Source organism: Ammospiza caudacuta, chromosome 3 (assembly GCF_027887145.1).
Source record: "Ammospiza caudacuta isolate bAmmCau1 chromosome 3, bAmmCau1.pri, whole genome shotgun sequence".
Taxonomy (NCBI): Eukaryota; Metazoa; Chordata; class Aves; order Passeriformes; family Passerellidae; genus Ammospiza; species Ammospiza caudacuta.
This window is the reverse complement of record NC_080595.1, coordinates 55,341,726-55,359,874: the sequence shown is the minus strand read 5'-3', so window position 1 is coordinate 55,359,874 and position 18,149 is coordinate 55,341,726. Positions and strand designations below refer to the sequence as shown.

General features: G+C 38.6%; 1 protein-coding gene across 1 annotated transcript; it reads left to right on the top strand.

The window, feature by feature from the left end:
• The first annotated feature begins 428 nt into the window (after positions 1 to 428).
• On the top strand, positions 429 to 17,878 carry NMBR (neuromedin B receptor). The gene is made up of 3 exons (XM_058802512.1): positions 429 to 844; positions 14,799 to 15,147; positions 17,477 to 17,878. Exons 1-3 carry the CDS (start codon positions 429 to 431, stop codon positions 17,876 to 17,878), a joined length of 1,167 nt encoding a protein of 388 aa, XP_058658495.1.
• Positions 17,879 to 18,149: the final 271 nt, after the last annotated feature.

Here is an 18,149-nt window from a genome sequence, read left to right as displayed (position 1 = left end):
TGGGGAGAGGGTTCGATCTGCGCCTCGGCCCCGGCAGCACCGGCGGCGCCGGACAGCGCTGGCGGCTCGGCGGGGGCGGCGCGGCGGCCGGAGCTCGCATTGGCAGCGGCGGCGCACCGAGGGCGCGGGCAGGGGGCGGCTGTCCCGACGGCGTCCTCTGCCCCCAGGCTCAGGATCTCCTGTCCACCGGGAGACGCTCGTCCGAAGAGCCGAGGGACAGCGTACGGGAGTTTTTATTTCCCTCCCCGGCCACTGCTCCGGCGGACATTCCTCTGCATTTCTTAAGGGAGAAAACTCGCCAGAGAAGGGGTAGGAGGAAAGGCAGTAGAGGAGGGGGAGAAAGTTGATTGACTCGCAGAGAGGTGAAGTTTGCTGTGGCTCCCGCTGCACTTTGCACTGGAGACCTTCAGTCCGCGCGAAGCTGTAGGATGGAGCCAGAGCCCCCGCCCGAGCTCACAGCAATGCCTTTCGCGGAGAATGGGAGCGTGCGCCTGGTGCCCGACACAGCCCTGCTGTCCCCGGGGAGAGGCACGGCCGTGTTCATCATCCGCTGCGTGATCCCTTCGCTTTACCTGCTCATCATCACTGTCGGCTTGCTGGGCAACATCACCCTCATGAAGATCTTCATTTCCAACAGCGCCATGCGAAGTGTGCCCAACATCTTCATCTCCAGCCTCGCTGCTGGTGATCTGCTCCTGCTAGTGACCTGTGTGCCCGTGGATGCCTCCCGGTATTTCTCTGAAGAGTGGCTCTTTGGAGAAGTGGGCTGCAAGCTCATCCCTGTCATCCAGCTGACCTCTGTTGGTGTCTCTGTCTTCACCCTCACTGCCCTCAGTGCTGACAGGTAGGAAAGCTGGGCTGCCTCTTCAGCTCTCTGCAACTTGGGCTAAGGCTGATGAAAGGTAAAGAACCTGTCTAGATAAGGCATCCCTGGTTTGCAATCCCCTCATTCCAACCTGTGAGGTGCTTCTTCTTCTCTAGGTAGTACTAATTGAAGTTAAAGAATATCTGGAAATGGCTGTGCCTGGCCCCCAGCTTCCAGGGTGTCAGGTGCAAGAATTGAGTTTAGCCCTGTCTTCTGCATCTCTAGGATGGTCCTGTAGCAGTCCATATATTGCAATTTTATTCATTAGAGTAAAGTTTTAGATGCCAGATATTACCCTTGCCAAGTCAGTGTTGTGTCTATGGGCAGTGAGTGATTTAAACCAAGTTAGGCACAAATGTATTTTTAATCAATTTGTTTCTTTCTGCTGAGAAGCTATACTCATGTGTGCCTGTATGTGTGTCTGTGCCTTAGTAGAAGAGCAGGTTACCAGAGGTGACTGCCAGAGGTAGCTTAGCTTCTTGGAATTCAGGGACCCCAAATTGCTCTGTTTTAAATGTCAATCTTAAACCTTTGTTGAAACTATTCTTATTGTCTTCTGAACTTTTAGAAAAGAAGGAAAATAAATTAAAAAGGAAATACCCCCAAACAAATTAGAAAGTGACACTTTTATCTCCAGTACTTGTCAAATTAGGAAAAAACAAACAGCTGGATCCCCAGTTTTTCCTCCCAATTACTGTGAATGGGTACTTAAGGAATTTATAGCAACTGAGTGACTGTAGAACTATGCTTCAGGCTCTGAAAGACAAAATCTTGCAGTGTAATTGCAAACTTAAATGATATGAAATGATCTTTATTTTTTATCTGAGCAATTTTTTTGGGCCAGAAATGAAAATGTTTAATTCCTTCTCCATAAATATTCATCAATTTTCTTTTGTGGGGTTTTCAACTGAGCCACTGCATTATATTGGTGCATGATGTGAAGAGCTGAGTTTAGAAATACATCTTCACAATTAATGTTTAGGATGTTAATGTTTAAAACTTTTAATCCTTTATTTTCTGTTGATTTTTTTTTTTTTTAGCTAATTTAATCCATTGTTTGATTTCACTTGAGGATAGTTTTCAGTGAACATTCATTTCAGTTATGTTTGAATCAGGTCCTAACATATTTGTCTATAAAAACTGTAACTTGTGAAAATGGGTTATGGTTTTGAAGAAGAGATTGCAAAACATATCTTAAAGTGAACACCTGTAGGTCTATGATTATCTCAGTTAAATAGTATTTCAAAAATCTCTCCTAACACATCCAAGGAAACCCTGCAGTTCTCTTTCTGCTCTATTTCCACTCCTTAATATCTTGTGGTGTATATCTTGTTTGAAAAGGGAAGAAGTTAGTGGAGATCATTTCTCTAGAGAAATGTAACATGAGGGAATGCTGGTGATTTAATGTTTAAGGATTCATTAATTTGCTTTTTATATAGCTTTGGAACATTCACTGTTTGATTTTTTCCAGATAATTTTATATCCCTTTTTATATCAGGAAAGAGTCAAGAATTTATAATACTGACTCTGTTTATGCTTAATGCATCTAGAATTGCACATACTAAAAAACAGTCACCGTTTGAGTGCTGAGACCAAATAAGCTCATAATAAATACATTTCTCCAGCATTTTGGACCCCACAGTATATGTCAATGTCAGAAATGGTTATACTAGGAATTTACAACATTTCTTTAACTTTTGGAGTTTTATTTTAGGTCACTGAGAACAAAAAACTTTTATTTTCCAGTCAGAAGATCTTCCACTGACTTCAGAGACCAGTGTCCTAGGGCCCAGGAAACTGCTGAGTGAAGCTGGCTGAGCTTTCAGCTGTGTCTGGGTTGGAGTCAAATCTACACTTTGTACAACACTTGGTACAACACTTGTGTTGGACTAGAGGGGAGGCACTGGTGGGGAGGGGTTTCTGTGACACCAATCTATAGCCAGATTCTAATGTGTGTAGTCACTAGATCAGTTGTGGGTGATTATGCTGGCAGATCAGAAGTGTTGGCAGCATCCTGCGCACAAGAGGTGCTGAGGAGGTGAGGCCTGGCTGTGGGCAGTGTTTTCTCCAGATATGTGAATCTAGGGTAGGATGTTAGCAGTTTGTAAGCAGTGATGCCACCAAGAAGGCTCCATTACAATCCAGTATTTGGTCTGGTGCACAGTGTCTTCTTAGTGGCCTCTTCTTTCACAGATAATGTTCAAAATACATTTTAATTAAAGCCCTTTGTGCTTTTTGCTCCTTGTAACCATGAGACTGTATAGAATGCCAGAGACTGACTATACTACAGAACAGATTTAGGAATGCTTAGGATTCTTTGGAGCATGCTTGTGTAAATTAGGATGAGGGAGGTTGTTTTGGTTTCCACAGTCAAATTAATACTTATTGTTTATGTGGAAATTTGGCATAATGATTTCCTTGTGTGTGATACATTTAACAGAAATAGCTACAGAAGCTACAAACTCTGAATGACTGTTGCCAACAAACCGAAGGAAGAAAAATTACATATGACTACTGTTAGTTTAGTAAAAGTAGTAGTATATAGTTGCATATGTATATATTTTGTAAAGCTGCTTGATTTCATACAAATTGTTTTTGTTATGGAAGTCCTTCTCAGCAGCAGTAATGCTTTCAGTGTGACAAACACACACCTTTTATTTGGAAGCTTCATTATCTTGTATTGAGGTTATTTGAGTTTTAATTTGGGGTTTTTTATGTGTGTGTACAAATGTAGTATGTGATTTTTAACACTTTCCAGACTTCCATGCAAGATGGGATTTAGCAGCATATCTGCCTGAGGTTGCCCATCCCCATCACAGGAATAGCAGCTGGTTCTTCCCAGCCCTGAGCTCCTGGAGGTGTGGCTGCCAGCTGTGGGGAGAGGTGCCCTGCTGCAGCCCCACACTGTTGGGGCAGAGAGGGATGCAGGTCAGTGGTGCAGGTGGGGATGGTGGCAGCAGAGATGATGCAGTGGTGGCACTGGTGGTACAGGGTTTTGGTGTCAGAGCAGGATGCAGTCTCCCTCTCCTACGGGATGGAGAAGGCAGCACAGATTTGCTGTTGAGCCAGCTGTCCCTTCTCACTGCCATGCAGGATATGTAGGGACAGCAATGCTGTCCTCATGGCCTCTGAGTTTCCTCTATTGTGCAGAAACCAGACCACCTCTACAGACCTTTATATTTCTCTTGTTTATAAAACCAAAGGAAAAAGAGAGGGTGGGCAACAGAAAGAGAAAACTTAATAGACTGGATGACAAATGAGGAGGAGGAAGAGGGCTGAAAGACAAAAATGTACCAAAAAAAAGAAGGGGGCTAAGGGGAGTGTAGGATAGAACACTCCCAATAGCATTCAGCACACCCTAAAAGTGCTCAGAGCTGGTGCACAGTAACCAGGGATGCACTTCCTAAAGATGTGGTGGGACAAGAATTGACAAATGGGGCCTTGATGAGCTTGTTTCTCCAGGGCCCATGGACTGCAGTTTTGGCAAGGGCTAATGGTTGTTGATGAGAACGTCTCAGGACTTGGTGTGGTCTTTGATAAGGAGGATAAAAGTAAAGAAGTGAGAAAAGTTTGCCAGAGGGACTGCAGCGTGGCACACATAAAGAAAATATGTGCCAGCATCTCCTCACTGCCAAAAGGACAGAAGCCAGGGATGAGCCTGACTTGAACCATCCAATGACTTCCTTACTGCTGCACAAAATGTTTTTCAAATTTGTGTTCATGATGGACCATACATTTAGCTCAGAAGGCAAACCAGGCCCCTAGGGATCCTTATCTTATTCTCAGGGAGAGGGCTCTTGCTGTTTTGTGCATGGGAAGGAATCTAGGTAGGGTAAGAACTTAAGCAGGGCAGTTTGGAAAGGTGTTTCCAGGATGCTTTTCCGAGTTAGAGGTCTGGATGACATTTTAACCTTGGTGTGGACAGCTCTGGGTGCAGTGAATTAAGACTGGGTGCTACAATGTGCACCTCTGGCGTTACTGCTTTATTGTGTGGTACCCACAAAATGCCAAGGCATCTGCAGTGAATAGCCTTTGGAGGAATAAACAGCAGCCCCTGCAACCAGCTTTAATTTGTCCCACACAGTCTTTTCTTTTCTCTTTAGCTGTCATTTATGCCTCATTTTTAAGTGATCTGTAAAAATAGGATTAAATTTAATTCTGTTTCTTTTCCTACACGGAATTTTATTTCTAATGAAAAATTTAAATATATTAGATCTAATGCAGTTCTGCTGCACTCTAATGGAGACAGCAAAGCTGAACTCACCCTACTACACTTGGAATAGCATTGTATTTTCTTTCTTCTTAAGTAATGCAACATAGACACCTTTGATGAGACAAATAAGTGATTAACATGTAGCAGTTTGAAAATTTAAATTCATACTTAAGTAGCTGAATATAGTGCCTGAGATACTTAAAATGTATTGTATAGATTTTCATAGCTAAACTATTTGTTCCGTTCCATCTATTTTTTTCTTTATATTTGTTTTGTTTTAGATTTGGGAGACTGCACTCTGTATCTAAAAAAAATAAAAAATATTTTTTGCAAATTTGCATTCTGTGCTGACTTCTGATGACATCTGATAGCAAAATCTGGTTTGGTTCAGTTTGCTAGTCTATAATCTCATTTTCTTTGGGAACTTTGGAAATATTCTGAAGTGTGGAAAGCTGCGCTACTACCTTCTGCCACACACCTTCTTTGGTTTTTTCATTAGTAATATCACTTTAATGAAAACTTCTTTTTACTTTTCTCACACTTTATTTTTAGTTTCTTCTTTTATTATGGCAGATGCTGATTCAGGCTGAAATACAGTGATTGAAAAATATAAACCCCTCATTTCTTATTACATGTAGTGAAGCAGGTGAAGCAGGACAGTGGACGTGATTTCCTTTTGAGGTCTAATAGCTGATAGTCAGGAACTAAGGACTCCTTATGAATAAAATAATATTGAATGACATATTGAAAATTACTTCTAATTAATCAAATAAAAAAAATAATCAAAGGTAAAATGAAAGATTATAAATGGAAAAACTATGCCTTAGCACTATACAGTAGATGGGAAAACAAAAATATATGGACCAAGTAGAACTATGATATTCTATAAATATTTATTTAGATACCGTAATACTTGAGGTAAATGTATTGAATGAATGAATGAGCGAAGTACATTAAAATAAATGATGGTCCAGATGTTTCTCTCACTGTACGCTATAGCAGTATGGTTATAATTATGCAATAACAGGCAATGCAAAAGAAATTTAAGACAGGTTTGGCAAGCTTTGTCTGTCACCTTTTTTAAACTTTCCTTTTAGTTCATGTATGCAAATTGACTCTCAAAATAAAGCTTCCCAGAAAACCTTTGTCAAATGAGACAATGAGGCCTGTCCCCACCCAATAATTTTCCAATTAATTTATATCTATCTTATGCAGATAAAAGGACTACAATATAAAATATTCAAGAAAAAAAGAGAGATAGCAGAACCTCCACCTCCCCAACATGTTTAGATCTAACATGTTTAGATCTAGAGATTGCAGAAAGAATTTTATGTCTGGAGTAGATTAAGGAGTTAACTATTATAGTGTAATATTGTCCAAACCAGGCAATTCAAATCAGCTGTTGGAGAAGTTCCTCTTGTGACTGTCTTTGCTCAGCTAAAAATGATTTCTCAGCAAATAACATTTTCCTGCCAAGTTAGGCACTACTGTTTCTCAAACTTCATATGGACACATGCATCTGTTAAACTCCTGCCTTTGTGCATGTCCTGTGTGTACTCTCCAGCCCATAGAGAAACAGCTCAGGTTGAGGATGGTGAAGTGAGAAATGGCTGTGGTGTTTATCCCGATCAGTGATCAATGCAGTGCCTGTGTTGAGCTGGCAGAAGCCACTTTGTTTTAACTATTGCAAATGCTGGTGTTTGGATTGCCTTTTGTAGGCTGCAACCTAAACAGGGGGAAACAGCTCCAAAACCATCCCTCCTGTTTCCTGCTTCTTTGAGCCATTCAGTAAAAGTCTGTGTCTGTGACACACAAAATAGCTGCTAAACAGCAGATCCAGCCCAATTCCTAACAAGCATGTATATCACCATCCATTTCTGTTATTTGTTTGCTCTTCAGCATAATGTGGTACACTATTCCCTTATCTATTACGCTGCAATGGGTTAATACGAATTGGAATGCTGTAATTCTCAAGTCAGTATTTAGCAGATCCTCAGAAATGATGTCAAAGATCAAGTATGCTCTACCAAAGCTTTGTCTAGGGAAAAGATTTCACATGATAAGTTTGTTAGAGAATAAATAATACATCTCTGCAGTGTGATGGAACTCTTCAGTATCTTAAATTATCAAGAAATAATGTAATTGAATCTTCATTTTAAGTTGTTTAATTACAGAAAAACTTGTGCATTTATGATATGAATTCTGCTGCAGAACCAGACTATATATTTCCGGTGCTAAATTATTTTATGGGTTTTTATCTGTATTAATGAAACAGGGTATATGTAGTCACAATCCCAGGTCTAAACATGCAACTTCTAAACCATGCTGAGACTCAGTGTAATTTGACAGTGTAATTACAAATAGCAAATAAGTTCTTCGTTAAATTTGTAGAAATAAGAGGAAACCTACTTTGGTGTCCATTGAAGAGAAGTGTATTTTGGACCTAAGTTGACACAACTTTTCAGGTGTCAGAGAAGATAACCACAAGATAAACAGCCCACAAAATCTTTTCATGTAGATTTGTGTATTTCCAAGTTTGCATGAGCATATATCAAAATGAAATTGTGGTGTGTGTATGAACATGAGAGAAGGGGTTATTCTGATATGATGTAATTATATCTCATATAACTTTATCTTTTCCTTCACACAATTATTCCAAATGTTGTTTCATTTTTTCCAGCTGCTTTTCATAGTGTTTTTTAAGAATAGTTTCATACTTGTGTTTTGGCTCCAAGTTTGTTTGATTAAATGTATTTTAAGGATTGCTACATTAACTTTTCCCTCTATAATGTTTTTATATTCCTTTCCTTTTTACCATGTTGTGTACTTCTGTATTTTCCATCTACACTGATTACAGGGCAGCCCAAGATCAGAAGTTGCAAATAAACTTGCACTGGAAATGTGTTTAAAAGGGAGAGAGTAGAGCTTTTAGATTATACTACTGGAGCAAGTAGATGAATTTGCTAACTTTTGAATTTAGAAATTAGATATTTAGGGTCTATATTCTCAAATGGGAAAATCTAAGTCTGTTCTAGGTATATTAATAAAGATTTGGTTATTTAATTCTTCCTGGCTTGTAACATTTCTAAAAATCATCTGACCATGTTATGTTCTCCACAACAGTGTGTTATCTGCTGTGGCCTAGATTATAACCGAATTAATCACTGAAATGGGAGAAATTGTTTTGTAACAACAAAAAATTTATAAAGGTAAAATGGCACTAAGCATATTTTACACGTGGCATTTCTTCTTGCAGACACTCTAGTTTCTGTAGTTGATATTTTTCTTGACCTTCTGATCCAGCAATGATGATTTTATGAGATCTTATTCAAGTATGTATAGATATTTTTGCTGAGAGACATGCAGGAAGCATGTAGTAAATATGCAGACAAGCATGCAACTCTCTCTTATCAGTCTAAAGGTTGGGGTATCGATGGCATTTGGATCAAACTCATTTGGAGAAATGGATTCTTCTTTTCTCCAAGTTCTTTGACCCTTCAGGATTGAGACTAAACACTGGAAGAATTAAGCAAGGTTAGTTGTGGTTTTCTAAGCTTTTTTAACAGGAGAAAAGAGAACTAGGGGACAAAGCCAAAAAGTACATAAGCTTGTCCAGGCTGCGCATTGCAAGGCCTAATATCTAGCCTGGATACTGACTTTCCCCTCATCCCATCCACCCCTCCTGAGCAGAATCCAAATCCAGAATTCCAAATTAGTGTTGGAATGAGATAAAGAGTCAAGAAAGATGATAGAAGCCAAGAAACTATACATGCTGAACTTCCTTATACTTCCCCCTGGGAAATAGTATGTAGAGTTGTTTGTGTGATGCAGCAGGCTAAGAATAAAGTTCTCTCCTCACAGGTGAAATGTTAATTTTGAGTCTAGCAGCCTGGGCAATGGCTCCCAGACACCCTGCTTGCATGAATGGCCCCATTTTGTTCCCGGAGAGGCACGTGCCAGAGCTGCCTTTGCAGTGGCAGTTTTGTGAAGGGTGATGACTTTGGTGTGCCCCAGCCATTATTTAAACATAACTTTGAGATCAGGCCCCTCAACTTGGCTGTGCTTAGTTTCAGGATTGTAAATGAAGCTTAGGTGCAAACAGAGTAGGTGCAATCCAGGGAGCTCCTGGAATGAACAGCAGGGGAAATACAACTGCTTGCTTATTTTAAAAGTCAAGAATGGGCACAGTGGGTTGGGATGGGCCAGCCATTGTGTAAGGCTGCTGGATGATGTTTTCAGGCATCTGAAAGTGTGTGGGTTTTTTTTTTTAATGCATATACTTATGTCTGTGTATATCTATCTATATATGCACAAACCCATATTAAACAGTGCTAGGGCATGGGACTGAGGACTGGTAGTCAGACACTTGTCAAACTGGTTTTCTAGAGGTCCATGATGTGGTTTTGACCTGGGTCAATCAGTATTCTCTAAACAATTTCTAGGCATGATTCAGGATTGAACACAAGCCCAGTGGCCATTACCAACAGAAGTGTAAACTTCCTAATTTGTTTGGATGTGGTGGTCTTGTACTGGGCAATTAGAGAGATTAATTAAATAGTCATGGATGTTTGGCCTCCAGGCCTAAAAATAGACTGTGGCACTGTTTAGTTTGCTCATATAGATGTAGCATCTTTATTAGATTTGGTTCTCCTCTCTCCTCTCCTCCTTTTCACAGTAGAAACTTAGAGAAACTGCAACTCTAATGGAGACCTATTAGTCTGTCTTAAGATATGTTAAAATGTGTTCATCAGTGACTTGAAATTATCAAACTTAAATATAAATTTACTGGAAGTGCTGACATATATGAACTTTTCTGAATAATAGCTGGTGAAACAACTTACTAATATTATTTTTAGGAACAGAATTGAACAAATTAATTATGGTACTTTTAACTCGTGATTTTAACTAGTGCAGGTATCAATGACTGGCTTTAGAGAAGTAGAAGTAAAGTCCAGAATGCTGGCATTGCAAGATTTGCACAAGATTGTAGGAAGCATAGTTAGCTAATATGAGGCAAATCGCAAGTAGCAGAAGTAGAAAAGAAGAAAAAATGAAATGGAAAGAGAACACTTATCCTCTGAAACACTGGGTGGACAGGGCAGGTAATACACGTCATGCAGAAAAGAACCCTTCCACCATCCTGGGAAACTTCTGGTTTGATTCTTTTCAGGGTGGAGAAACCATCAACAAGAGTTGAACCATTATTGATAGTTTTTGGCTCAACGGAGTGTATTTTTACAGAGTGGAAAACTTTTTCCACTTAGGAAAATCTTAAGATTTTTCCCCTGAGAAACACAGAACACATGTCATTGACATTGATTTTAAGTGTGTTTGCACATGGTCTTCTAGTCTGCATTTCAAATACTGTTTATTGTATTCACTATCAGACCTCAGAGATGCTCATTCCTGAGTAAATGAAATTCTTTGCTCTCAAGAGATAAGCACAGAAAAATATTGATATTACCTGGAAAAAAAAAAAGAGAAATGTACTTTACATTGCAAGAATTTACAAGAATAAAATAGAGCAATGCACATCTCAATTCCCGTGATAAAATGATACCACAATGTTTTCAGCTAGATAAATTGTTGTGCTCTTAATGATTCAGCTGGAGTTGGGCCAATAGAACTGCCCATACAAGGAAAAGGGCTTTGGAACATCCAAAATTTCATTTTACTGTAGAGTGGACTGCAACTGGACATGATATGAGTATTTTTAACAAATACTGATTGCACAACCAGGTTTCCTTTTTGGATATATTTATAAGCTGTTATGTTGTTAAAATTTTTGTGTTTGAAAGCACCATGCAGGGACACAATAAAAGACTAACATATGAATGGTTTTGATAAATTACTCTAGTTTGCAGGAAATGCAGTACAATGACACAACAACATCACTTTAAAAAGCTTATTTATAATGAGGCAAATAGTACCCACCCCTCCAGCTCCAGGATTAAAATGAAAATTGAAGTAATGTAAAACTTCCCTGCCTGGCCTCTGACACTTCATTATATTTATTTTCATTGTGATGTCATGTAGGAAATTAGGTGATAATTTAGGGTCCTATTTGTGGTAGGTACTATATAAACAGCAAGAAGAAGAAAGTCCTTGACCTGAGGGGCTTTTTTAAAAGTACAAGAGACCATGCAGAATCAAAAGGGCAAGGAGATATTGAGGCTAATCAAGTTAGAATGGTAGGCTATTTTCCAGTGGCTGCCTAGGTATTGACTATTTATTGTGGGGTTTTCTTTTTAGGTTTTTTTAAGGTCATCACAAAAAAGTACTCTAGAAGAAGAGGTAGGAAAGCAAAGGAAGGACAGAATAGGTCTATTAAAGGAGCACCTTCTGTTAAACCAGCTGTGTGGGAGGGAAACAGCATTGTGGATGCAGCAGAAACAGGAGTAGAGCTTTCCATTCCAATTTGGAGCTGAGAAATACCTTTTAGAAAGTCTTTGAAAACAAAGGTCAGGAGAAATAGATAAAATAGATTGGAGTTTAGAAGGCAGCAAAATGTTATATCTCTGGAGAAAGAGGATATTAGTTCATTAATTTATTTTGGGATTGTGTAGAAGGGAGGAGATTGGGTTTTTTGTATAGTTTTTTTTTGCCATTTTAAAGCAATCTGCTGAAGGAGAGTGGGCAAGTTTGTGCTTGTATCTGTTGGCAGAAACCACAGCTCCAAAGGCAGGAAGAGTTTCCTGAGTTGGGGTCCCTTTGTCAGCAGTGATAATGATAGAGGATATAGGGAGACAGAATTTACTTGATGGCTTTTAATTAAAACCAAATGCATATTTATAATTATTTCCTGGACTTCATGGCAGCCTATAATTTGCTCTTTTTCATCAGTGAAATAAAAGAAAAGATGAATTTACTTACTAATTTGACTAATTTGCACTGTTAGTCTAATTTGCTGACATTGTTTTTATTGATGGAAAGGATGCTCTTTGCAATTTGAATGGTTGCTGGTATGTTCTTGCTTTACACTGGTTTTATACAAAGGAAGAGGTTGGGTTTTCACTTTGGGAACACTTCTCATTCCACTCAGTTTACATTTCATTTTATCTGTGACCTGTTTCTTTTCACTCTATAGCTTTTTAGAGATATAAACAAGATGACAAGATGTTTTTGTAAAACACAGTGCATTTTTCTTAACGCTGAGTACTGTGAAGGGCTGAGACCTAGGAAGAGTGCCACCTTGTAGCCACTAAAGTAGCAAGTTGAATGAAAGGAGGGATTTGTTTTGCACTAAACTCATCTGTTTTGTGAAAAAGGGCGCTCTGCTTCAATGCCTTTCCACTCGAAGTAAGTTATGGCTCAGGAAAAAGCATACTATTTGCTGAAACAGCAATATATGCCAAGGTACAAATATATGTCACATCTTCTGCTAATGTAAAGACTTCTGAAAAATTCTTCCATTTAGAGATTAACTAGGCCCATTTGCTGCTAAAAGAATTATTTGTGATGTGGTCATTTACTTGGGTCATAGGACTGTGGTCAAAATATTTTGAAGCAGTGAAATGGAAAAGGAGAGGAAAAAAAATCTGTACAACAAAACATTTTTTTTATCCAATGTCCTCCCCCTACCCCAAAATCCCCAACTGGCTCTTCCCTAAGAACACGAACTTTTTAAAAAATGAGCAGATGTAAGGACTTGACATCATCTCAGAAACAGAGGGTCTGTCTTTATGTAATGAAATAAAGGCAGACAGCAATAGGAAGCAATTATTGAATAATAAGGTCACAGTTTGTGCTGAGGAATATTCATGCTTTGTGCAGAAGCTTCTGTCCTTCCTATGGCAATATAAAGGCTTTCTTTACACCTTGGTGTCCAGGGAGTTTCTCACTGCGTGTTAGCAGAAATGGTAACTATAAATTAATGGAGACAGTTTGCTGAATTTTGTTTTCTACTCCATGATAGGGGTGAAAATACAGTAAAAATTCTCTCTGAATTTAGAGAGGATATGAACATTAGTAGCCATTATTTTTAATTATTTAATGATCATATGATTTATCACAAACCTGAGAAGGAGAACCCCAAGGCACATTTTGACTGACATATTCTGTGAAGGAAAGGTTTCCTTGGGTACTGTTGCAGTGCTTTACTCTAGATGTTTTCAGGGCACAGCCAGTTGCAAACAGCAGCTTAAGGTGTTGAAGAGCTATGAACTACCTGTCAGGACCTGCAAATTGGCCCTGAGGGGTGTTTGGGATCACAGCTCCATTTTTCAGCATTCCCTTCAGCAACCAAGTCATATTTGGGTATAAACTAATCCTTGGTAAGTATTTAGTCACTTGCTCATCCCCATATGTATTTATACATCTATAGGCATGTGCATCTATCTACATACATGGATATGGAATTTTATCACAAAGTAGAGGCGTCTAACTTACTGTTCTCCTTAATCTAAGCTCATTGTGTAGCTAGCAGAGAAAAAACCCAAGCACCCTAGAGGGTGATTTAATATACCTAAAATCTGAAACACTCTTTAAAAGTGATTCATACTTCTTCACAGACTACAAACACTCGAGGATGAGCAAAGTTATGTACCTGGAGTATGAACCTCTACTGACTCTCCTTATCCTGTTAAACTTTTCCTTGAATATTAAAGAAGAATAATTTTTCCATTTCTCAAAACTTTTGCTCTTTCAGAAGGAATCACAGCCATCCCAAATCAAATTGAAAGAAAAAACAGGAAAATTAATGCAGTTAAGAAAAATCCCCTGAACTTCCATATTGCCACAGCTTAGACAAAATGAAATGTTTTGTTTAACCTTTGTTTAAGATTTAGGTTTTAATAAAAATATTGAAGCATAATTTACTTACATTTAAAAAAATTAAATAAATTTAAAATTTAAGTAGAGCTTTAAGGCATCCTTGAAATATTTTTCTCAAATTCTATTTGTCCTTATAACAATTACATTTTCTTGTGGAAAGTTTGACTTCGCATCGCCTCCTGGAATGATTTTTTAAAATAAAAGAATTCCTGACCAAAGTCTACTTCTACTAATTTATTTTATTTTGCTCTAGAGTGATATTTCCATTCTCTGCAATTATTCCTTTTTCCATTGCAGACGCTATGAAATTATCAGTTCCACAAAGGTTTATATGCAATCATACGTTATGAGACAGTTTTCCAAAATGCAGTGTAGAGCAGCAGCTTCCAGCTATTGATGTGGAAATGTTTACTTTATGTAGGAGTTTATACTTTCTGCACAGGCCATTGGGAGTCATAAATGCCTGACTTTATGAAGATGCATATATTCCTCTGAGGGGGGCTGGGAGTATCCTAGAGTGGGAAAGTTGTGGCGGCAGCCAGAGAGCCCTGGGCTTCAGGAGCCAGGGAAAGAAGGAAGGAAACACAAAGTGTGCATGTGCTGGTACATGTGGAATATCGAAGTAGGATGACTTGTGGATATTTGAATATTTGAAGAAGGAAAGGGTAGAGCCATGGCTGATTCTTCACTTCCACCACACTGGCACAGAATGGGCACCTACAGACACAGGTTGTATCCAGGTGTCCTTCTGCCTCCTCTGATGAGTGTATACAAAAACAAAGGTGGAGATTTAGAGAATGCGAGTCAAAGAAAGATTAAAAGCCCCTTGACATTTCAAATTAGGAAAAAATATGACATTGTTTTAATCAAAGATATGAAGGAAGCTTGTAGATTGCATGTTGAATTTGAATACCTTTTAATTTGTATCTGCATTTTGGTCAATTTCAGGTACAAAGCAATTGTAAATCCCATGGACATCCAGACCTCCAGTGCAGTGCTGTGGACTTGTCTCAAAGCCACTGCCATCTGGGTAATCTCCATGCTCCTGGCAGTTCCTGAAGCAGTGTTCTCTGAACTGGCTCACATCAATGACACCGATAATGCCACCTTCACAGCATGCATACCATACCCCATGACAGACGACATGCACCCAAAGATCCATTCTGTGCTGCTTTTCCTTGTGTATTTCCTTGTCCCTCTTGTAATTATCAGTATCTACTACTATCATATTGCAAAGAGTTTAATAAAAAGTGCTCACAACATCCCTGGGGAACACAGTGAGCATTCCAAAAGACAGGTAAGCAATTTGCTTTTTACATCCTGGTAAAAGACTTGTGTGCTGTATACACTTATGAATGAAAGTGAAGGAATTATAACATCCAAGCTGTTGGATTTTGCAGAGCATTAGTTCAGTTTCCACATGAAATAAGGCAAGGATTTTCTCAAGATTTTCCTTGTTTTCATGACTACTCAATATTAAGCCCAGTATGTAAATGAATATGAACAAGGAAAATTATAAATTCAGTGCCATGAATGCTCATTCCTAACAGCAAATGAGATTGGTATATATGTTTGTATGTGCTGTTACTGTAACCATTACTTGTATTCTTACTGAGGAATGATGTTTTTGTAGTTAATGATGGTGGCTTCACCCACCTCTATTGGCAGTCATTTTAGGAAAGTAATCTTACATTAATGTTTTGAGAATTGTCCCTTTTTGTGCTTGGAAATGAGAAAACTGACATAGGCAGGGAAACCTTTACTTAGGGGATCTAAGATTCTTTTCAGATTAAGGAGTGCTGGAAACATGAACAGAGAGCATTAACTGATTTTTTTTTTACTTGGATACAATACTGAACTCGCACTTTTCTAATATCTTTTCTGTTAGAGATGCTATAAAACTCCTGGTATAGATTCTGTATATCTTTGAGACAAACCATTTTAAAATGCTAGGCAAAGCCTATCTTCCCCGTGAGGCACAGGGAGCAACAAGACAGTAACATTAGCAGGAATACACATATGTACAAACAGCAGCTTTTGCAGTGAAAGTGCCTCAGCTGCTTTGCAAAAGCATTAGTACTGATAGAGAAAAATAATTATGCCAATTTAAACAGTTTTGAATTGTTTTCTCTGCCAGTAATTTAGAAAACTACTTTCATACTCTCAGAAATTTCTTTGCATGCACACATTCTTTTCAAAAGACTACATTCCTTTACGTCCTTTTTGAGCAACATTTCATTTCTACTCTAGTCTGTTTCTTGTCAAAAGTGCATATATATTAGCACTTCATGTATTATTTTATTTTCCTGTGAAATATAGAGAGCCTTTTGGCTGAACCCTCTGGATGGAACCAATATTTAATTTATACCATATTTCTGAATTCACATGTATTTTCAAAGTAGGAACACATTTTTTCATTCTACTTAGTTTTTTTTTTTCTCTTTGTTAATCTATGAGGCTCTGAAGAATAGAAAATTCTGGTGGACTTACATATCTCCCAGAAAGAGAAAATAAATTCCGGCCATTGCTATCAGCTCATGTTTCTTTAAACCAAGTGTGATATTCACACTACACTTCTGCACCTTTTAGTCTGCTCTAGCAATCTGTCTGAGTGCAAATGCTACCAAATTTGAATGTTAGAGTTTTCCCAGCTATTTTGATTTCCCCAGTTTTTTGTTTTGATAGACCCAAGAAAACAATTTAAAGATTAATTTCACAGGTTTTGAAAAAATGTTAGAATAAATTCACTTGTTTGTTTTTTTCCTTTTTTTTTTCCCAGAAAATTGAGCAGAGTAGAAAACTTTCCTTCCTCTGCAAAACTTTCATACCTGATATACACAACAAATCTTTTAGGAGGAATATGGGGAAACTTTCTGATTCTCTCTGGAGCCTTCTACCTGGCCAGTTTATCTCCCTCTCTCAGTTTGGAACTTCTGTGTAGGCTCTTATTGTGCCCTCTTTTCAGCCATTCTCAGTATCTAGAATGTAATCTGTTATGCCCTAGCACTGCAATTAAGGTACATTTTGTGATTTTATTGCAATTAATGGAACCTTTCACCTTACCCTGGAATTAAGATGCTTTAGATGGCGTAATACAATTTTGGTGGTTTCCCCAGGAGAGAGGTGCAAGCTGAGACCCTCAGTGAAAACCAAAGGGATATAAGTATCACTGTGTAGCTAACACCCTAGTCATGTCGATCTAAGGATACCTCTAGATTTTGAAGCCAGAACCTATTTCTGAATAGCTTCCTAACTAAAACTTAAGTTTCAAGCCAAGCTCTGAGATCTCATAAGAAAAGGTTACGTTTCGCAACACCCTGTGGTGCATGCTTACAGACTAAAAGCCAGTGCTTCCTGGGGTCATGAATCATCCTTGCTGTGTGTATCATATAGAAAGAGCAACCTTCTCTAACTGCAAACAGCTGAGTTGACTGAGAGTTAACTGAAAGAGGAAAAGGAAATGAGATAGCAAAAGTAATTCAGCCCCTGAAGGAAGAATTTTTGCAGGCCTTACTCATGACAATTGCTGAAGCTAATATAGCAAAATGCTACATATTTTAATGAAACCTGTTATGTGGGATAGCTCTGTGTGTTGTTGTTCATTTGGGTTCTCTTCATCTTTTTAGATGGAAACTCGGAAGCGTCTGGCAAAAATTGTTTTAGTTTTTGTTGGCTTCTTTGCTATCTGCTGGTTTCCCAACCACGTGCTATACATGTACAGATCCTTTAATTACAATAAGATTGATCCATCGATGGGACATATGGTTGTTACCTTAGTGGCCCGAGTGCTAAGCTTCTGCAACTCTTGTGTCAACCCATTTGCACTGTATTTTCTCAGTGAGAGTTTTAGAAGACATTTCAACAACCAGCTCTGCTGCAGGAAGAAAGCTCAGAAAGAGAGATCTGCCAGCTACTTGTGCAACTCTTCTGCCATTCAAATGACTTCCCTGAAAAGCAATACCAGGAACACAGTGACTACCATGACACAACTGAATGGGCACAACTTGAAACAAGAAATGTCATTATGATCTAATGAGTGTGATTTTTGACTGTGAAACAAATCTGAATTTTTCCTTTGCAGCTTGTAAGTAACTTTTGGCTCTTGTTCTCAGACAGTCCTCAGAAGAGAGGCTCTGTTAAATTCTGGCCAATATGAGGTTATTTCACACCATCTGACTCTTAGAAGTGAAGAGTATGTTTTATTGAGAAAACAAAACTGACTGACATAATATTGTACTTTAAAAGAGATGCTGATATATGTTTTACATAAAAGAAAGCAGTGTATCTGATCAAACATTG